This window comes from Dendrobates tinctorius, unplaced genomic scaffold (assembly GCF_039654945.1).
Source record: "Dendrobates tinctorius isolate UK_male_01 unplaced genomic scaffold, ASM3965494v1 ptg000263l, whole genome shotgun sequence".
In the NCBI taxonomy this organism is placed as follows: domain Eukaryota; kingdom Metazoa; phylum Chordata; class Amphibia; order Anura; family Dendrobatidae; genus Dendrobates; species Dendrobates tinctorius.
This window is the reverse complement of record NW_027361930.1, coordinates 7,387,590-7,409,043: the sequence shown is the minus strand read 5'-3', so window position 1 is coordinate 7,409,043 and position 21,454 is coordinate 7,387,590. Positions and strand designations below refer to the sequence as shown.

The following is a 21,454-nucleotide window of genomic DNA, read 5'->3' as shown; positions in this document are numbered from 1 at the left end:
ATCTGTTACATCTGTTGAGCATAGGGATAGAAGGGGTTAAAAAGAGGGGCCGGTCCAGCAGGCTGGACAGGAAGTTCCTGCTTCTGCAGCAGACCCCGGGAAGGCTTGCCCAGGGCAGGACACTCTACATCACCAGGAGCAGAGGACACCCCAGGAGGGAAAATAAAGAGCTGCCAAGTACTGCTGGGCAGTGTAGACGAGCATCAGTGCTGCGGGAGCGACTGCAGCAGGACTGTTGGTTCCCAGAGTCCGGATAGGAGCCATTGATGCTGCATAACTTGGGAAAGATGCAGGGAAAGCACAAGTAGCATTACCTCATTTACCTCATGTTTATGAAAAGTTTTCTACCACTGGAACAGAATCGTCGGGTGTGGTGCATCCGGAGGACGCCTTTCCAGTGTTGAGGGAAACCGTGTAATTGAGGTAACTGACTGTGCCACAGGACTGGGACTTTATCTGTCTTCCTATGTGCAAGGGACAAGGATGCTCACTGACTGTGACTTAGTTGACTCGCCCATGACTATCACGACTAACACCCTGTGCCGCCTTGTTACAGAGACACCAGCAGAATAACACCATATGATTACCTTATTATTTGGGGATGCAACTAACAAAAATAAATTGTATGTATGGGCTAAATCTTAGTGAGAGTAGTCTTATGTAGTTAAAACTGATGTCAACTTTTTTTTCAGAATATAACAACAATTTATGAAGAGTTTTCAGAGAAATTTCTTGAGTCTTTTTATAGGTTATTTTTATGCTTCATTATTTTTAGACAATAAAATATGTTTTACTTTTTTTAACTACATTTTACATTTTTTTAACTATTTAATTGCTCACATAAAGCTTTGTAATCCTCAACATTAAAATGTATTATTGCCTGCAACTTACTGTAAGTGTATAATAGGAATACTGTATATCTGTGGTACACCTAGGGACCTTTGTTACATTACATACTGTTAAAGGGCTGAGAGATGCTGCAGTTACTATTGATCACAAGTACCGTAATTAAATGCCTGAGATTGGGGGATTTCACCTCTCCATTCAATCTCTGTCTGGACATGGCTTTCCTAATATAGATGTAGCGACCAGAGATCATATGGAAATGCCATAAATATCCGTGTTGGTAATGTCCCTTTAAGAGGGACAGTATGAATAGAATAAATAGTTTGATATGTTTGATTACCTTCCCAGGATCTCTTTGGGCTCATAGTTCTCATAAAACTCTTGAGACGTCTGCCAGTCGGGTAATTCCTCTTCACGAGTCATCGTTCTTTATTATTTCCCTTGGAAATCTGCAATTCAGTAGGCCACATTTTAGAAACCCCTCCACTATCAAACGGCAGTATTAAAGGAGATTAACCCTATTGCATTTATAAATGGCCCTTTATAAATTTAGTGTAGAATAAGATGTAAAAATTATTCTCCTATATATTACCGTAAGTTTATGCTGTGTTATCATCATAGCAGTGCTGTGTTGGACTCCTGACCCTTCTTGTTCTGATTTGTCACCTGGACATTGTGTGGGTCCAATTTGTCATCCCCTTGATTATTCAGAGGCATACACTCTGTATGACCAAAAGTATGAAGACACCTGACTATCACACCTACAGTATATGAACAAACTGTCGGCCCAAAGTTGTCAAAATTGCCATAGTATTATTAACATTAAGGTCCGATTCAACAAGATCGGCATTGTTCACATCGATCATGATGAAGAGGCATGCTGGAGTCAGATACTTCTGAATCATTAAGAGGGGCCCACATCTTAATGATTCAGAAACTGCAGCATTCTTTAGTTCTATTGAAGCATAACATAGGCGAGTTTCACACACCTTTTTTCTCAAACGTAAAAAACATTGCTGCCCTTACTTGTGTATGGGGCCCAGTGAGCAGAAGTATTGAGGGGGGGCCCAGACCGAGTCCACCTCCTCTTTTGCTTCTGCTCAACAGGCCCCAGGGGCAGAGGTGGGTTGCGGCGAACATCTCGTCAGCGCAGGCAGCTTTTCTGGAGCTCCACGGCTGTCACAGCTGCACAGTTCCAAGTTCCCTTCGCCTCTTCTGTGACATTCTGGGGTCAGGTGATAGCACCTATGCGATGACGTCATTGCGCCCACACGTACACGCTCTGAACACCGGAATTAGAGCTGCGGGGAATTGTATGAGAGGTACAGTATGTATGAAAAACTTTTTTTTAAAGAAATTAATCAAAAAGGTGTGGGGGGAGCAAATGATGCTGTATTGAAGGTGGGGGATACATGACAGTAAACAATGATGTATTGAGGGTGGGGGACGGGGGATAGTCAATGATGTGTTGAGGGTGGGGGACATAGGACAACAAATGATGCTGTATTGAGGGTGGAGGACAGTAAATGATGTTGTATTGAGAGTGGGGCATGGGGACACTAAATTATGCTGTATTGAGGGTGTAGTGGGAAAACACAAATAATGATGAATTGGGGTGGGGGACAGCAAATGATGAATTTGAGGTTGGGGGTGAGGAGAGTAAATGATGATGAATTGAAGGTGGGGGAGAGTAAAGGATTATGTACTGAAGGTGGGAGGGAATAAATGATGATTAAATGAGACTGGGGGTGGTACAGCAAATGATAATGAATTTAGACTGGAAGATGGGGGTAGCAAATGATGATGAATTATGACTAGGGGGTGGGGTGCAGCAAATGAAAATGAATTGAGACTGGAAGATGGGGGATAGCAAGTGATGATGAATTGAGAATGGAGGATTGGGGGAGAGCAGATGATGATGAATTGAAACTGGGGGGTGAGGGAGAGTAATGATGATCAATTGAGACTAGGGGATGAAAAGGATGATTAATTGAGACTGGGGGTAGGGAACATCAGATGATAAATTGAGGATGGGAGTGAGCAAATATAAATTGAGGGAGAGGTCTTGTTACTGGGCAGGGCAGCACTATGTTGCTTTTTTCTTCATCTGTTGCAGAGTAGAAATTGGGGAAAAAGTAGGGAATGTGCTCTGGAAGCGGTGCTCTAGATAACCGTGTTATTTTTTGCAGAGACGAATCCTGGCAGGAAAAAGTGATGGCAGTCTGCGCTGGATGGAGAGCAAAAGAGAAGATGAAGGACTTCAACTAGAGACGGCACTGGTTGGTGAGTCAGTGTCTTAGGTCGGCATCACACTACTGTATAATACGGGCGAGTTCTATGCGAGAAAACATCGCATTGCACTCGGACCAGTGTTAATCTATGGGGTAGCTCACATCACCGTTTATTTTCTCGGACGCATTCAGCGTGTATGTAAAAATGCAGCAAGCTGTGATTGTCATCAAGACTCGGCTGAGACTGGCCAATGCAAGCCTAGGGGTGCGAAAAAAATCACACAGCACTCGGACCATGCTAGTGTTGTCCGATTTTCATGCACTGGTGTCCTTCGAAAAGCCGGCAATTCATGTTCCGCGTACAGTAAAATCACACTGACAGGTTAGAATAGAATAGATAGAATGGATATACAGTTGTGGCCAAAAGAATTGACACCCCTGCAATTCTGTCAGATAATACTCAGTTTCTTCCTGAAAATGATTGCAAACACAAATTCTTTGGTATTATTATCTTCATTTAATTTGTCTTAAATGAAAAAACACAAAAGAGAATGAAGCAAAAAGCAAAACATTGATCATTTCACACAAAACTCCAAAAATGGGCCAGACAAAAGTATTGGCACCCTCAGCCTAATACTTGGTTGCACAACCTTTAGCCAAAATAACTGTGACCAACCACTTCCGGTAACCATCAATGAGTTTCTTACAATGCTCTGCTGGAATTTTAGACCATTCTTCTTTGGCAAATTGCTCCAGGTCCCTGATATTTGAAGGGTGCCTTCTCCAAACTGCCATTTTTAGATCTCTCCACAGGTGTTCTATGGGATTCAGGTCTGGACTCATTGCTGGCCACCTTAGAAGTCTCCAGTGCTTTCTCTCAAACCATTTTCTAGTGCTTTTTGAAGTGTGTTTTGGGTCATTGTCTTGCTGGAAGACCCATGAACTCTGAGGGAGACTCAGCTTTCTCACACTGGGCCCTACATTATGCTGCAAAATTTGCACACGGTCAAGCAGTCCAGTGCTAGAGGCAGTAAATCAACCCCAAAACATCAGGGAACCTCCGCCATGTTTGACTGTAGGGACCGTGTTCTTTTCTTTGAATGCCTCTTTTCCTCTCCTGTAAACTCTATGTTGATGCCTTTGCCCAAAAAGCTCTACTTTTGTCTTATCTGACCAGAGAACATTCTTCCAAAACGTTTTAGGCTTTTTCAGGTAAGTTTTGGCAAACTCCAGCCTGGCTTTTTTATGTCTCGGGGTAAGAAGTGGGGTCTTCCTGGGTCTCCTACCATACAGTCCCTTTTCATTCAGACGCTGACGGAGAGTACGGGCTGACACTATTGTACCCTCGGACTGCAGGGCAGCTTGAACTTGTTTGGATGTTAGTCGAGTTTCTTTATCCAACATCCGCACAATCTTGCGTTGAAATCTCTTGTCAATTTTTCTTTTCCGTCCACATCTAGGGAGGTTAGCCACAGTGCCATGGGCTTTAAACTTCTTGATGGCACTGCGCACGGTAGACACAGGAACATTCAGGTCTTTGGAGATGGACTTGTAGCCTTGAGATTGCTCATGCTTCCTCACAATTTGGTTTCTCAAGTCCTCAGACAGTTCTTTGGTCTTCTTTCTTTTCTCCATGCTCAATGTGGTACACACAAGGACACAGGACAGAGGTTGAGTCAACTTTAATCCATGTCAACTGGCTGCAAGTGTGATTTAGTTGTTGCCAACACCTGTTAGGTGCCACAGGTAAGTTACAGGTGCTGTTAATTACACAAATTAGAGAAGCATCACATGATTTTTCGAACAGTGCCAAACGCAACAGGTTGCAATTTGGTGCGCTCGGCGCAGCGTCAAAAGGACGCATGCGCCGCCAAACGCATACTGCGCACGGCCTGCGTCCCCAGTGCTAAAGATAGGGGATGCAGGACGCATGCAGCGTCATGCGTCCGTGGGCGGAGCTACCGGCGGAGGCTCAGCAGGGGCGGGGCTTAGCGTCGGCCGTGCGCAGCCCGACGCTGCGGCCGTAAACGCTAATGTGAAACTAGCCTAAGACAGCGCTTTGGATGCAGCGAACATACACTGCGTCCAAAGCACTGCTAGTTCTGGATTGTTGGCACCTGGCCTTATAATTTTCCTCTGATTGTTCCACTCCTGGTTTAGGCATACAAATACTGAGGTAAAATACCGACCAAATACTGAATATGTGAAAGTGGCCTATTGATGATAAAACTGTACAATGTTTAGCAATTCACTATGTGCTCCCTTGCCGTGACCAATTATTTATGTGCACATTCCACCTATTTGTTTCCCTCTATCTTGTTTGATTGACAGCCTTGGCTTTCTGGAGCCATATTAGATAGATGGAAAACAAGTTGGTTGGAAGGTGAACTTAAATGTTTGGCCACGCCAAGGGAGTACTGAGATCCTGTATTTAGTTTGAACAGTCATTTTGTGCTGACAGACCCCCTTTAATTGTTTGACATTTCAGTAGAATGATTACACGAAATGTGTAAAAGAGATGCATGTACAAGGATTAGCAGAAAAGGGTAACTTTATGCTTTGTCTTGGTTCAATGTCTGTGACTTTCAAGTCTGTAATATCCTCTTACCTTTTTCTTCACAACAGAATTGCTCTCCTGGGAAACAATCCCTGGTGAACCGCCCTGTAGGGTCACCGGCTGTAAATATCTATTGTGAAATCCCACAGAGCTTAGTAAAGTTTCTTTTCCATATTCAGCTCTTGATGGATGACTAAGCTGGATTTTTCTGCAGCTTGGTTTTAGATGTTACATAAGCCGTTTCCTAGAAGGATGTTACATCATTTATGTTCTAAATAGCAGAATATAAGGAGGGGAAGAGGCAGCAAGAGACTTGCAGCTTCTTGCATTACATCTCATTATGCCTCGCTCAACTGCACAATATAAAATTGAGGTGAATTCTGATTAGTTGTCATGAGCAAAAACTCAAGTTTCTCTAGACCCCTGTCTAAAACATCCCTACCATAAGGTTTAATGAAATGAACATACTTTTCTCAATGACTCAGTTCCCAAATTTTGGGAACAACACCTTCAGAATCTCCAGAAAAGCTCATTCTCAAATTAGGATAACACAACTATTGCCCTATACATGCCAGGAACACCACAGAAAAATATAAAATTATGTACAACCCTACATGAGTATTGTTAAAAACAAACCTGCAGCGAAAGTCAATGGTTTTGATAATTCTATAACAGGAAGCCTAATATTTGTATAGTTTGACTGAAGATACCTATACTTTAAAGGGGTTTTTCAAGTGGCATTGCTAACCATTTGTTCTTGTAAAACCGCAGGCTGGTATCACGATTCCTAGAGTGGACCCACTGGCTTGCGGAACCAACTGACCCGCAAGGACATGATACAATTCTGATTCTCGCGCAGGAATGCTAGCTCCTTTTGAGCCGGAAGGGAGGTACCGGCGAGATCCATGGCCTGAGTATACTATCACGATTCCTAGAGTGGACCCACTGGCTTGCGGAACCAACTGACCCCGGGCGAGCTGGCCAGGTGGAACCGACCCCTATACAGTGAGCGTTAGGGGCAGGCCCAGGGGAAAAGCACCGCAAGAGCTAGTACCTGAGGGCCGGCTCGTAGGAGGCAGAGAGGACTGGGAGCGGGTAAGGGACTGGTAGCAGGAGCAGGAGAGCAAGACTAGTAAAGCCGAGGACACAGGACAGGAACAGAAATAGGATCTACGGGAATGGCACCAGGACTGGGCAGAGCATAGACTGAAGATGTCCTGAGATCAGGGAAGGACAGAGCGCACAGCGGGAGATGCACAAGGCTGAGGTCAGGGCAGAGCGCACGCTTTGAAGCGTACAGGGCTGAGGTCAGGGCAGAGTGCACGCTGGGAAGCATGCAGGGCAGAGGAGACCAGAATTCAGGAATGTCAACGGCGATACCAAACGGTACCACCAGGACACACAGGCAATACTCAGGCACTTACCCTGGACAGAAGGCAATCTGATATACTCGGTGGAGGCCGCCATGACAGGGAGGAGCTTCCAGGTCACAACTCTCCCCCAGAATGCCGAGCAGAAGGAGTGAGCCACCAGGACCCTCTGCGCATGCACGGACAACGGAATTCCGGAGATACCAGCGAGACCTGAGCAGACCCCGTCCAGCGATACCACTGGAGCCCATGTAAGTATTGTGGGACCGGGTGGGTGTAACAGTACCCCCCTCTCTACTCCCCCTTTCTTAAGGCTGGAAAGAAACCTCCCAAGGATACAGGGTGCAGAGATGTTCTCTCGAGGTTCCCACGACCTCTCCTCAGGACCAAAACCCTTCCAGTCAATTAAGAAATATATTCTCCCTCTCACTTTCCTAATGGCAAGTATATCCTTCACCTCAAAAACATCCCCAATGCAAACAGGGTGAGGAGTGCTACTGGATGAGGAGTGTAAATGGTTGAACACTGCGGGCTTGAGGAAGGAGGTATGGAAGGAATTATGAATCCAAAGTGAGGCAGGCAACCTCAATTTGTAGACTGTGTCATTAATTCGAGCCAGAATCTCAAAAGGACCAATGTATCGGGAACCCAGCTTGTACGAAGGCATCTTGAGTCTGATATACTTGGTAGTGAGCCAGACTTTATAACTGGGAAGATAAAGAGGAGAGTCCAGGCGCTGTTTGTCAGCATATCTCTTCATCCTATCTCCCGTGTTAACCAGGGCTCTCTTGATCTCTTCCCAAATCTTTGAGAACTCTATGGACAGAGAGTCGGCTGCAGGCACGCCTGAGACTGGACGAACCGGTAAAGGCATATTAGGATGTTGTCCAGAAACAACAAAAAAAGGGAGATTTGGTGGATGACTCGCTGGGGTGATTGTTGTACGCAAACTCTGGAAAAATGTCGAAGGTAAGACGTCAGGATCTGGTTGGTATGTATCACCTGGCCTTTGGTCTGTGCGTAATAGGCAGAAGAGAAGTCCAACATTACATCTATAAGCTTACAGAGGGCTCTCCAGAACCGGGAAGTGAATTGTACTCCTCTGTCAGACACGATGTGTTGTGGGAACCCGTGGATTCTAAAGATATGACTAATAAAAGTTCTGGCCAACTCGGGTGCCGAGGGTAAACCAGGCAGAGGGACAAAGTGAGCCATCTTGGAAAACCGGTCCACAACCACTAGAATGACCGTACACCCCGTGGAGCGAGGAAGGTTGGTGATTGAGTCCATCGCTATATGTTGCCATGGAGCAGACGGTATTGGAAGAGGCTGCAGGGGACCCACGGGCAATTGTCTTGGAATCTTATTTTTGGCGCAGGAAGGACAAGAAGAGATGAAGTCTTTCACATCTTGACGGAGAGCGGGCCACCAATAATGACAAAAGATAAGGAGGAGAGTCTTTGTCACTCCAACGTGACCGGCAAACTTAGAGGAATGACCCCAGAGTTACACCCTCACTTTGTCTCCTTCGGCGACAAGCGTCTTACCAGGGGTAGGGAAGCAAGAATTAGAGGAGCCAAAGAGTTAATCCGGGAAGGATCAAAGATGTGAGATGGGTCCTCTTCAGTTTCAGCCAGCTGGAGAGACCTAGACAGAGCGTCCACCTTGATGTTCTTGTTGCTTGGCCGGAAGTGAAGCTCAAAGTTGAAGCGAGAGAAAAACAGGGACCACCTAGCTTGCTGGGGATGGAGCCTCTGTGCAGATTGGATGTACTCTAGATTCTTGTGGTCGGAAAAAATTACGAAGGGATGAACCGCCCCCTCGAGCAGATACCGCCACTCCTCTAGAGCTAACTTAACGGCCAACAGTTCTTTGTCACCGATTGGCTGTTGTGAACGCCTTGGAGAAAAAAGCGCAGGTGACTAGGCGACCGGAGACTTCTGAGATAGCACTGCTCCAGCTCCAGTAGAGGAAGCATCCACCTCGAGGACGAATGGCCTGCTCACTTCAGGGAGCACAGGAGCAGTTGCAAACGCCTGTTTCAAGGACAGAAAGGCGTCCTTAGCCTCTGTAGACCAAACGATGGGGTTGGCTCCTTTGCGAATGAGTGCCGAGATTGGCATGGTCAGAGAGGAGAAATGAGGTATGAACTGCCGGCAATAGTTTGCAAAACCGAGGAATCTTTGAATGGCCCTAACTCCGAGAGGTATCGGCCAGTTGAGGATGGTGGACACTTTCCCTAGATCCATTATTTACCCCGTGTCGGAGATGATATATCCCAAAAATCGTAAAGACGTCTGTTCGAAAATACATTTTTCAAATTTGGCATAGAGACGGTTCTCCCTCAAACGTAGCAACACTTGTCGAACATTCCGTCTATGGGACGATAGGTCCAGAGAGAAGACGAGGACGTCATCCAAATATACCACAACACAGGAGTACAAGGGGTCATGAAAAATTTAATTGACAAACTCCTGGAAGACTGCGGGAGCATTACAGAGTCCAAAGGGCATGACCAAATACTCGTAGTGCCCATCCCGAGTATTGAACGCAGTCTTCCACTCATCCCCATAGCGAATACGGATCAAATTATAGGCTCCACGAAGATCAAGTTTAGTGAAGATCTGTGCTCCCCTAAAACAATTAAAAAGCTCTGGGAACAGTGATAGTGGATACTTGTTCTTCACTGTGATGTCATTCAGGCCTCTGTAGTCAATACAAAGATGAAGAGAGCCATCTTTCTTTTTGACAAAAAAGCGGGCGAAGAGGATTTCCGAATAAAGCCCCTGGACAAATTCTTCTGGACATAGTCCAACATCACCTGGATCTCAGTTGGGGAGAGCAGATATATTCTACCCCTAGGAGGGGTGGCGTCAGGAATGAGCTCAATCGGGTAGTCATACGGTCAATGTGGAGGAAGACTTTCTGCCTCCTTCTTGCTGAAGACATCTGTGAAGGACCAGTATGCGCTGGTAACTCCGTGGGAGCGGAAACAGGATGTGAGAGGCAAAGTGGTCAAACCGGCAGTAGACACTTCTCCTGGCAGGATAGACCCCAACGAAGTACGTCCCCCGAGCGCCAGTCAAGAGTCGACTCGTGCCTTTAACCACGGGAGTCCAAGAAGAAGAGCGTGAGACAAATTAGAGAGAACATGAAAGACTATCCTCTCCCGATGCAGGAGGCCCGCTTGTAATTCCACCTCTTCGGTAACCTTCGTGACAGTCTCTGGTAAAGGTCTGCCATCCAACAAAGAAATCAATAGAGGGTTCTCCAAGGTCCTGACAGGAATCCGGTACTTCTCGACCTCTTCTTGCCTAATGAAGTTACCCGCCGCGCCCGAATCCACATAACCCTCTATAGAGTAGCGTTTGGAACCTAAAGACAGTTGAACTGACAAAATTAGGGGTAGAGAGGAATCACTTACACCTAGGGAGGCCTCCCTTTCCTGTCCTAGATGGAGGAGTTTCCCGGACGCTCAGGACAGGAATGAAGCAGATATGAAGCACCCCCGCAATAGAAACAGGGACCCTGCGTGCGTCTCTCCTTGCGTCGTTGCTCCAATTTATGCCGATCCACTTGCATCAGTTCCAGAGCAGTGGAGGGCGATGACTCCACGGGACGCGGACCAAGTGGCCTAAGATCAAAGGAAGATGGGAGACTCGATCTCCTCTCACGAATGGCTTCATGAGAACGCTCCTGGAACTGCAGGTCGATGCGAGTAGCAAGAGAAATTAAATCGTCCAGAGAAACTGGAGTATCTCGTCCTGCAAGCTCGTATTTAATGCGACCTGACAGTCCCCACCAAAAGGCTCCTACTAGTGCCTCGCTATTCCAGCCCAGCTCAGAAGCCAACGTGCGAAAGCGTATGGCATATTGACCTATTGTGAGCTAGCCTTGATGGAGATTAAAGAGAGACTCAGTGGGAGAGGCCAAACGACCCTGCTTGTCGAATACTCTATGAGAGGTCTCCAAATATAGAGATAACCGTGACACCACAGGATCATCTTGTTCCCACAACTGATTTACCCACGCTAAAGCTTCCACCTCAAGGTGAGAAACAACAAATGCCACCTTACTCCGATCGGTGGGGTATTGCTGAGGTAGTAGTTCAAAGTGGAGGCGGCATTGGTTCAAAAATCCCCTGCAAAGTTTGGGATCTCCACTGTACCTGGGCGGCTTTCCCAAGCGAGGCGAGGGTTGGGGCACAGATGCCGAATCTTGGGTTCCAACTGGAACCGGGGCCGCGGACTGGAGGCTATTCAGCCGATCATCCACAGAGGCCATGTAACTTAAAACACGGGACTGTGTGTAGTCAGGGAAAAACAAACAACACTGCTTACTCTGCAGTCATGCACCGAACCACAGAGTAAGGCACCCGGAGACAGCTTCCAGCAGGAAAACCACTGCTCCAGATCAGCTGCAAACACCACTGCTCAAGATAGCTTGTCTCTTCAGAAAGGTTGGCTTCCAAATGACCTGTATTACCAACAGCTAGCTGGAGTACCAGGTGGCCTTATAAAGGGAGGGGCACCCACCCGCAAAGATAATGAATCACAATGCAGTAACATCAGCGGCCACCGGGGGGAGGAAAACCCAACAGCAGACTAACTAAAGATGTAATAACACCAGCGACCACCAAGGGGGGGGTAGACTGACATTAACTTCCGATGGCCAGATAGGAAAAAGGGTTTAAATGTGAGCAGCCAAGAATGACAGATCCAAAAATGGATTGTGACACCGGGTTGGTGTAACAGCTGGTTTAGGTCTGCAGCCTATAAGATATGGGAGCACGCTACGTTTTTCACTGTATGGTGGTAATATTTAGTCACTATGTGGTGGTTATATCTAGTGGGTGGTATAGTGATAATATTGTTATTGTTGATCTTTGATTTTGTTCAGTAACAGTATGGCGATAGTATTTGCATCTTGTAGTACTACTTCTTATCTGTATAATTGTGTTATTTAGAGGCATATTATCATTCATAGATAGGGATGAGTGAACCCGTAGAAGTTTAAGTTTGCCAAGTTCAGACGAGCTTGAGTCCAAAGTTCGGTTCAGGTACCAGAACTTGACCCGTGGTCACGTGGTGCGCTGGGTAATCACAGTCATGCCATTACTTGGCATGACTGCGATGGGGAAGGAAGTGCCCACAGCAATCCAAATCGATAAATCTGCAGTCACTCTGTGTGACTGCAGACTTTTGAATCCCCCCAGCACAGGCATTGTGTGCTGTGGGGATTCGCTGATTTCTGAGCTGGGACCAAAGAGTATGCAAGAGTTATACATACTGTAGTCATGGTCAGTGAGCGCAGTCTTGCTTCCACATACTTGTATGGAGCGAGGCTGCGCCCTTTAGTAGTCCAGGTCCACTGGACAGTCACGGCACTAGTCTGGGAGCCGCATCAGCTCAATACAAGTGTATGGAGCGAGGCCACACCCACCAGACGGGCCCTGGCCGGGAGTATGTATAACACATACATACCCTCCGGTCCCTGATCATAAACCGGTGAATTCCAGAGGCTGACAGTGTATGAGCTTGGGGGATTCATAATTCTGCAGTCACACAGACTGAATGCAGACTTATCGATTTGGACCAGACAATCCCTTTAAAGCTTGTTGATTTCAACAAGCTTTATTAGGCAGCTGAACCCGAACAATAACACGGACGTTCAGTAAAAAGTCCGTATTCAGCACTGGACACTAGGTGTCCGGTATGAACCCCAAACTTTACTGTTCGGGTTTGCTCATCCCTATTCATAGTTTAATGCTTTTAAAGAGGCAAGTTATCCGTCATCCCCCAGGGCTGACTCTTGTTATATACCGTAATGTATGCAGAGATAGTGGGGCTTTTTGTTCTGCACCTCTCCATTCCTGATATATGGCCTCTTCTTGCATGTAAATTTAGACTTGATAGTCATGGGGACTTGATCCTTATGAAAATGCCCTCAGACAAGCGTTGACGATTATGACTAACTGTACTAGATTTACATACAGGGTACAAAGGGGAAGAAGGGGCCATCCTCATCAGAGGTGAGGATGCATCTTTTTTATTTGTTGATATTGAGATGAATATACTCGGGATATGTGTTGATTATATGTATTTTTTAATTGTATATATATTGCCATCTTGTTTATTGTAAATGATATGGACCCTACTTGTTAGATGTCTGTTATTTGTAATTTATTATAAATATTTTAGATATGGGATGTGGCTTGATGGTGATTGGTGCTTGTTGTACAGTAGCTCCACACTATTTAAGCTAGCCCTTTGCACTGTTTTGTATACTTGACAAAGATCTATTTTTGATCGAAACGTTGTATTGCGTTATGGTGGAATAAAGTCTTTTTTCTACTACTACACCTGGATGGAGCGCTGTTCTTGTATCTTTTGATTTATGAGCTGTGCAGTGTCTGGAAAACTGTGGGATGCTGTATACTATATAGAGGACTATATATAGAGCAATATAGTTCTTCTATGGATCCCCATGATTTTTACTGTATGTATGCCCCTAGTGAGAATAATGGTTTATCCTCTGCTGTACATTAAGGATGGGGAATATATATACCAGGATGGGGATACATACATACATACATATATGTATACATATGATATATATGGGTCGCCCTCCCAGGGCTGTGGGGTACTCGGTACCGGGCCGGTATCAGCGGAATGTGTCACAGCAGCGGGGACCCGGTCCGTGGCCCTGGGCGCCCAAGTAATGGGGGAAATGTAATGGTTTGAATGAATAGTTTGTGACGCCACCTGTGGTGTTCGGCAAGTGAGATGTTAAGCCGACGTTGCATGCAGATCCTCTGGGGCTGGTGGTGTGTTTTAGCCAAGATGGTGAAGCTCCCACAGGTGGAGCTGTAGCCCCAGGACAGTGTAGATGTAGGGGAAGAGGAGAGGCACAAGCGGTGTAGAAGCTGGTACCCAGATGTAGCGGTCCTGGATGCGTTGGTGCAAGAATGAATGGAGGACACCAGGGCTTGCAGTTCCAAAGCTTTACTCACAGTCTGTAGTACACACAGGTGTCTGCCTCCGTGCCCTGTCCTCCGGGTCAGGGACTCAGTCAACCTCCAGGCAAGATGGAATGCTCCCTTCCAACGCTCCGCCAACATGTGCCTTTCTAAACGTCTCCTCTATAGCGCCTTTAAGTGTGAAGTACTCCCAGTACTGAGTTACACTGGAGTGCCTCCTGACAGAGGTTCCCAAGAACTCTACTTGTACGGCAGACAGCTGTAGCCTGCTTCGGGGAATCCTTACTCCTGAATCCCGGCTCACTATCAATGTTGCTGTTGTGCCCCCAAGTCTTAGATGGGAGTAGTGCATTTACAGCCCACTACTCCACCGGTGTCTGCTGTAGAACCATTAGTGTCCATACAACCTCGGGGACCGGGCCCCGGCCTTGCGCTTAGAACTTCTAGGCAGGGTTCTTCCTCTAACCCACGTCATCTGTTCCCTTTTACTCCTACGTTCCGTACTAGTCTTTCCTTCTTATGGAAGATCAGGTTTCGGTTCAATGTCTTTCTCCTTTTTTCCTTTCCCGTGCCAGCAGACCCAGGTCAATGAGATCTGCTGCAGCACCTCCTTCCTCCATCCCTCTTCCAGGGATTTCCTTTCCTCACTCCTCTCTGAGTGACTCTCTCCGACTGGCTGACCTCTAATCCTAAACCCTCCCGCTCTTTTATGTATTCTAACTCCACCCGCCTCCCAGCACGTTTCGTGTTCCAAGCAGGGAGACACCAAAGGTGCTCTGTTACACTCCAAGCAGGGAACCGCAATGTGGCTTTGCTGAACTACCTTGTTGTGTGGGATGCAGGTGTTGGAGCGTGGTCAGGAGCCTCCAACTTACCTGGATGGTGGGGTACCACACCTCAGGAGGAGGTGCAGTACCTCTGTGGCGACTGAGCCTCAGGGGCACCACATATACACTGCTCAAAAAAATAAAGGGAACACTTAAACAACACAATGTAACTCCAATTCAATTTCACTTCTGTGAAATCAACCTGTCCAGTTATGAAGTAACAATTGTGACTCAATTTCTCCTGCTGTTGTGCAAATGGAACAGACAGTAGGTAAAAATTGTAGGCAATTAGCAAGACAACCCCTATAAAGGAGCGGTTCTGCAGGTGGTGACCAAAGACCATTTCTCTGTTCTCATTCTTTTTGGCTGTTGTTTTTGGTCGCTTTTCCATTTTGTCATTGCTCTCACCCTTAGAGCTACAGCAGCGGTGGTGGTGAGGCGGTGTCTACAACTCACAGAAGTTGCTCAGGTAGTGTAGCTCCTCCAGGATAAAAAAAATGGGATAAAAAGGTGGATTAACTCAATACAAAAGTATATAGTACTCCGAAACGCGTTGAATAAAGCCACTTTTTCATCTGAATATCCATTTGGACATCTATCTTTCAAGCAGCGTGGAGTTAAGCCAACTTTTTATCCCATTTTTTTTTACTCTGGCTGGTCACGAGGAGATCGATGGATCTGCAGCAGCAAATATTTGTATGAGCCTGTGCTTGGGCTCTATATGGTGAGTACAATCTGATTAGAGGTATCTCTTAATACCCAGATAAAACCCTATTGGGCTTTTACTTTCCTTCCAGCTTTTTATTAGCTCCTCCAGGATGGCACATCAATGTGATCTGTGGCAAGAAGAGTAGCTGTGTCTGTTAGCACAGTGTCCAGAGCATGGAGCAGACACCAGTAGACAGGCCAGTACACTAGCAGATGTGGAAAGGACTGTAAGAGGGTAACAACTCAGCATCAGGATCGGTACCTCCTCTTTCGTGAAAGGAGGAACAGTGCCAGAGCCCTGCAAAATTACCACCATCAGGCCACTAACATTAATGGGTCTGCTTAAACTGTCAGAAACAGACTCCATGAGGGTGGTGTGAGGGCCCGGCGTCCACATGAGGGTGATCCGAGGGCCCGGCGTCCACAAGTGGTTGTTGGGCTTACAGCCCAACACTGTGCAGGGCGATTGGCATTTGCCAGAGAACACCAAGATTGGCAGATTCGACATTAGTGCCCTGTGCTCTTCACGGATGAGACCAGGTTCACACTGAGCACATGTGACAGATGTGACAGAGTCTGTAGATGCTGTGGAGAACGTTCTGCTGCCTACAACATACTCAAGCAATGCCGGTTTGGCAGTAGGTCAGTAATGGTGTGGGGAGGTATTTCTTTGGAGGGCCACGCAGCCCTCCATGTGCTCGCCAGAGGTAGCCTGACTGCCATTAGGTACCGAGATAAGATCCTTATACCCATTGTGAGACCAAATGCAGGTGCACTGGGCCCTGGGTTCCTTTTGATGCATGACAATGCTAGGCTTCATGTGGCTTAAGTGTGTCAGCAGTTCCTGCATGAGGAAAGCATTGATGCTATGTACGAGTCTGCCCTTCCCCCAGACCTGAATCCAATCGAGCACTTATAGTACATCATGTCTCGTTCTATCGACCAATGTCACGCTACACTACAGACTGTCCAGGAGTTGACTGATGGGCATGCTTTAATCCAGGTCTAGGAGGAGATCCCTCAGGAGAACAGCTACTGCCTCATAAGGAGCATGCTTAGGTGTTGTAGGGAGGTCGTACAGGCACGTGGAGGCCACACACACTACTGAGCATCATTTCCTTGTCTTGAGGCATTTCCACTGAAGTTTTAACAAGCCTGTAATTTGATTTTCCAGTTTGATTTTGAGTATCTTTCCAAATCCAGACCTCCATGGGCTATTAACTATGATTTACATGTATCATTTTTATGTTTTATTGTTCTCAATGCATTCCACTATGTAATGTGACTTGGCACAATTTGGCCATGGACGGTATAGTACGCCGTAGCGATCAACCACCCACAGAGGGGGTGCGCAGCCGAGCGCGGACGGGTGTTAAAGTGCCAGACTGCTCCCGGCACTTTAACCCCCTGAAATACTGCGATCGAACACTATCGCAGCATGCCGGGAGCAGACAGAGGGCTGACAGCCCCTTTGCCATTGGATCGGAGACCCCGCGGCGACTGCAAAAAAAAGTCAGATTTTCAATTTAATTTCTCTCTCTTCTGAAGTGATTGCACATCAGAGGAGAGAGAAATAGGGTCCCCCGGTACCTCCGTTGTCCCTGCAGGCCTCCCTGAAGTTCGCTGGAATGCCAGCTTCTTCTTCCGGGAGAAAATGGCGGGCGCATGTGCAATGCGGCCTCCAAGAAGAGATTTTTTCCTATTGGTTCATTTTGATCACTGTGATAGACCCTATCACAGTGATCAAAATAAAAAAAAAATAATAAATCAATCCCCCTTTTATCACCCCCTTAGGGAAAAATAATGAAATAAAAAAAATGTATTTATTTCCATTTTCCCATTAGGGTTTGAGTTGGGGTTGTGTTAGGGTTAGGTTTGTGGTTAGGGCTAGGGTTGGGATTAGGGTTAGGGGTGTGTTGGGGATAGGGTTGGAGTTAGAAATGGGAGATTTCCACTGTTTAGGTACATCAGGGGCTCTCCAAACGCGACATGGCATCCAATCTCAATTCCAGCTAATTCTACGTTAAAAAAGGCAAACGGTGCTCCTTCCCTTCTGAGCTCGGCTGTGCACCCAAACAGTGATTTACCACCACATACATGGACAACAACTTTTGTGGTCCAGTTTCCTTTTCTTACCCTTGTGAAAATTAAAAATTGGGGGCGAAAATATCATTTTTGTGAAAAAATATCATTTTTTATTTTTATGGCTCTACGTTATAAACTTCTGTGAAGCCCTTGGGGGTTCAAAGTGCTCACCACACATCTAGATAAGTTCCTTAGCTGGTCTAGTTTCCAAAATGGTGTCACTTGTGGGGGTTTCCACTGTTTGGGCACATCAGGAGCTCTCCAAACGCAACATGACATCCGATCTCAATTCCAGCCAATTTTGCATTGAAAAGCCAAACGTCGCTCCTTCCCTTCCGAGCTCTGCCATGCGCCCAAACAGTGGTTTACCTCCATATATGGGTATCAGCATACTCAGGACAATTTGTACAACAACTTTTGGTGTTCAATTTCTCCTGTTACCCTTGGTAAAATAAAAAAAATTGGATCTGAAGTAAATTTTTTGTGAAAAAAGTTAAATGTTCATTTTTTTTTAAACATTCCAAAAATTCCTGTGAAGCACCTGAAGGGTTAGTAAGCTTCTTTAATGTGGGTTGAGAACCTTCAGGGGTTGCAGTTTTTAGAATGGTGTCACTTTTGGGTATTTTCTATCATATAGACCCCTCAAATTGACTTCAAATGTGATGTGGTCCCTGAAAAAAAAAAATGGTGTTGTAAAAATGAGAAATCGCTGTTTAACTTTTAACCCTTATAACTTTCTAACAAAAAAAAATTGGTTCCAAAATTGTGCTGATGTAAAGTAAACATGTGGGAAATGTTATTTATTAAGTATTTTATATGACATATCTCTGTGATTTAAGGGCATGAAAATTTAAAGTTGGAAAATTGCAAAATTTTCAAAATGTTCGCCAAATTTCCATTTTTTTCACAAATAAACGCAAGTCATATCAAACAAAATTTTACCTCGATCACGAAGTACAATATGTCACGAGAAAGCAGTGTCAGAATCACCGGGATCCATGGAAGCGTTTCAGAGTTATTACCTCATAAAGTGACATTGGTAAGAATTGTAAAAATTGGTCTAGTCTTTAACGTGCAAACCACCTTTGGGGGGAAAAGCGGTTAATGAATGATGAGATGCTACTTTTTTCTGTACACAGTGAATCAACTAAATTATGCCAAGTACTGCCCATACAGTGGGTTTGAGGGCCCAGATCTGCAGCGGGGCCCACCGTGGGATTCCCCTGTTACCCTATGGGCCAGTCCGAGCCTGTCTAGGATGTAGTACTTCAGCGTTCCCTTTATTGCTTTGAGCAATGTGTGTATAATATATATATATAATATATGAGTCTCGCACTGGAGCTCATGCTCTAGTTACACCGCGGTGCTGTTCTCAGCTCAGAAACTGGCGAATCCTCGCCGCGCACAGTGTGTGCACTGGGGGTATTCATAAGTCTGCTGGCACACAGAGTGACTGCAGACTTATCGATTTAGACCGGACAACCCTTTTATTGGGTCTCTCCGCTATTGCTGAACGCTGTGCTCGGCATTCCCATAATAATAATGGAGTGGCAGTGCCGGTGATAGCTCACTGCTCCATTCTCTGATTCTCAGGATCCAGGAGTTGAAACTTCAGCAATCGGCATGTTATCACCTATTTTTTTGGAAAACTTTCAATCTCTGCTGAACATTTGTGGCATGTTCTTGGCGAAATGTTGATTTGAGGGAAGACTATCTCTGTATAGTGCTGTATGTCACTGTATGAAATTGGAGTCATCTGGAGGTACAGTACGTCCCGCAGACTGCTTATGGGAGCAGTTTTAGGACCTGTACAATGTGGAGGTTGTATGAAATCCTATAATATGGTCATCTGCAGAATCCCTAAATCGAAAGTATGATAGACAAGCTCTACTATTAGAAACAAATTAAAAACCCATGTAAATGATCTTGCAGTATGTCTTTTTCTGTCATATGGTTCTTGGAGGAATTGCTGTTCACTATTCCATACTTTAGTACTACTATCAGCGTTATTAAAAAAAAAAAAAAACAATCATATAAATGCAATTATAGCGAACGCAGCAAGCAACTAAAAAAAAAATAGTAAATGACTTTTACGGAAGGTTATTCACTCATATAGCGACCGTAACCTAAAATGATGACGATAACGAATGCAGACAGTCTATTTTATGGGAGGAAGAGAGCAGAATGGCAGATTCGTGAGCGCAGAGATTACAGGCTGTGACTAAATCCTGTTCATATAAGGATATCGGAGCAGCAGTGTCATCTATATTGTCAGATAAATCCTCTCTTACCGTTACTGATGTGGGGTCCTCCGGTAGACCCCCGAGAGCGCTCCCAGGCTCCAGCATGCACACACGCTGTCAGAGCTGATAATGGTGTGAGCTTGTGTTCTCTACACTGCAGATCTAAGCAAGTGGCCTGCCAAAAATACATTGCTATTCATCCTGGAATAAACCCAGCACTCCCAAGCCTCCGCGAAGGCTGCTGCTGCCGCCTATGTGCCCGCCATGTAGTCAGAGCAACATGTGTGACCTAGGCTAAGGTGAATGGCAATCCACACTAGTAAACAGTCCAGAAAACATACTGTACCTTTCTGCCATTAAGCTCGGATAGCTGCTGCATTGCAGGATTTGTCAGGCTGCAAGAGAAGGAAATCTCTGCTACTTACCAAGAAAATGCACATGAAGACTTATTGCCGGGAGGGAAACATTAGGCAAGAGAAAAGTAAATAAGTAGGGAGTGTCACCAGCAAACCATCAGTACACAGTAATAATCCATGTATTGAGCACGCGCCGCACGGAGAACAAATTAATAGTTATGAAGAACGCCTGTTTATTCTCCGATCTTAATAAATTGGTTCTGTGACGTCAATGACTTTATGAATTGGAACCTACATTTAGGCCGGGTTCACATATCAATGTATGCAACGGACGACACGCGGACAATACACTCACCAAGGCTGATCAATGGTCTGTTCTTGACTATTCTTGTCTGCTTCATGATTTTTTTAATCAGATTGCACTCGTCCGATTTCATCGCAAGTGTGAGCGAGCCCTAAAAGAAATATTTCCGTAATCCTGATGTAGGAGAATATTGGGCATTTGTATAATGAATACACCGAGTCAAAAAGCAGAGCAGCCGGTAAAATCTCAAATGCCTTTTCAATGCCCAACCACTAACCATGAGTGGAGAAAAAGTTTTGGTGTTATCATTCATATTCTCTTAAAAAAGGCCAAGAAAGTAAAAAATCTGCAGGGGTATGTAAATCTTTGAGCACAACTATATGCGTAAAAACACTTTATATCATTTTTAGATTGCATCACGTATTTCACATCACATCTTTCCTTTTATTTCAGTCATAGGGATGGCACTTCAGTCACGGTCAGGCATGGTCCTGTTCAGAAATTATTCAAACCCACTGCATTGTGATTGATGTGACTTGCTGGTACGACCTGCCGCATAAAACTGTCTCACTAGTTAACCCCTTAACCATAAAAAAATAAAAAACGAGGCAAAAAATTAAACTTTTTCATCATACTGCCAAACAAAAAGTGAAATAAAAGGCAATCAAAAAGATAAATGTAAATAAAAATGGTACTGTTGAAATCGTCATCTTGTCCCGCAAGCAAAAAAGCTGCCAAACAGCTCCATCAGCGGAAAAATAAAAAAGTTATAGCTCTCAGAATAAAGTGATGCAAAAATAATATTTTTTTCTACAAAAGTTTTTATTGTGTAAAATCGCCAAAACATGAAAAATACATTAAAAAATTATATAAATGTGGTATCACTGTGATCGTACTGATCAGAAGAATAAAGCTGCCGCTTATAAACTTTACCACACATGGAATCCC

General features: G+C 45.3%; 1 protein-coding gene across 3 annotated transcripts in view; it reads right to left on the bottom strand.

Annotated features, from left to right (window-relative positions):
* PHKG1 (phosphorylase kinase catalytic subunit gamma 1) overlaps positions 1-20,253 on the bottom strand; it is an 86,827-nt gene extending 66,574 nt beyond the window's left edge. Inside the window, exons 1-2 of one of the 3 annotated variants that reach the window (XM_073558943.1) lie at positions 20,193-20,253; positions 1,187-1,295 (exon numbers count right to left, since the gene is read on the bottom strand). In XM_073558943.1, the coding sequence (XP_073415044.1) occupies positions 1,187-1,269 (83 nt within the window). In that variant the 5' untranslated portion in view covers positions 1,270-1,295; positions 20,193-20,253. Of the gene's footprint in view, positions 1-1,186; positions 1,296-5,685; positions 5,818-19,894; positions 20,024-20,192 lie in introns of those variants that run through there. The other 2 variants (XM_073558942.1, XM_073558944.1) reach the window with 2 other exon arrangements.
* Positions 20,254-21,454: the final 1,201 nt, after the last annotated feature.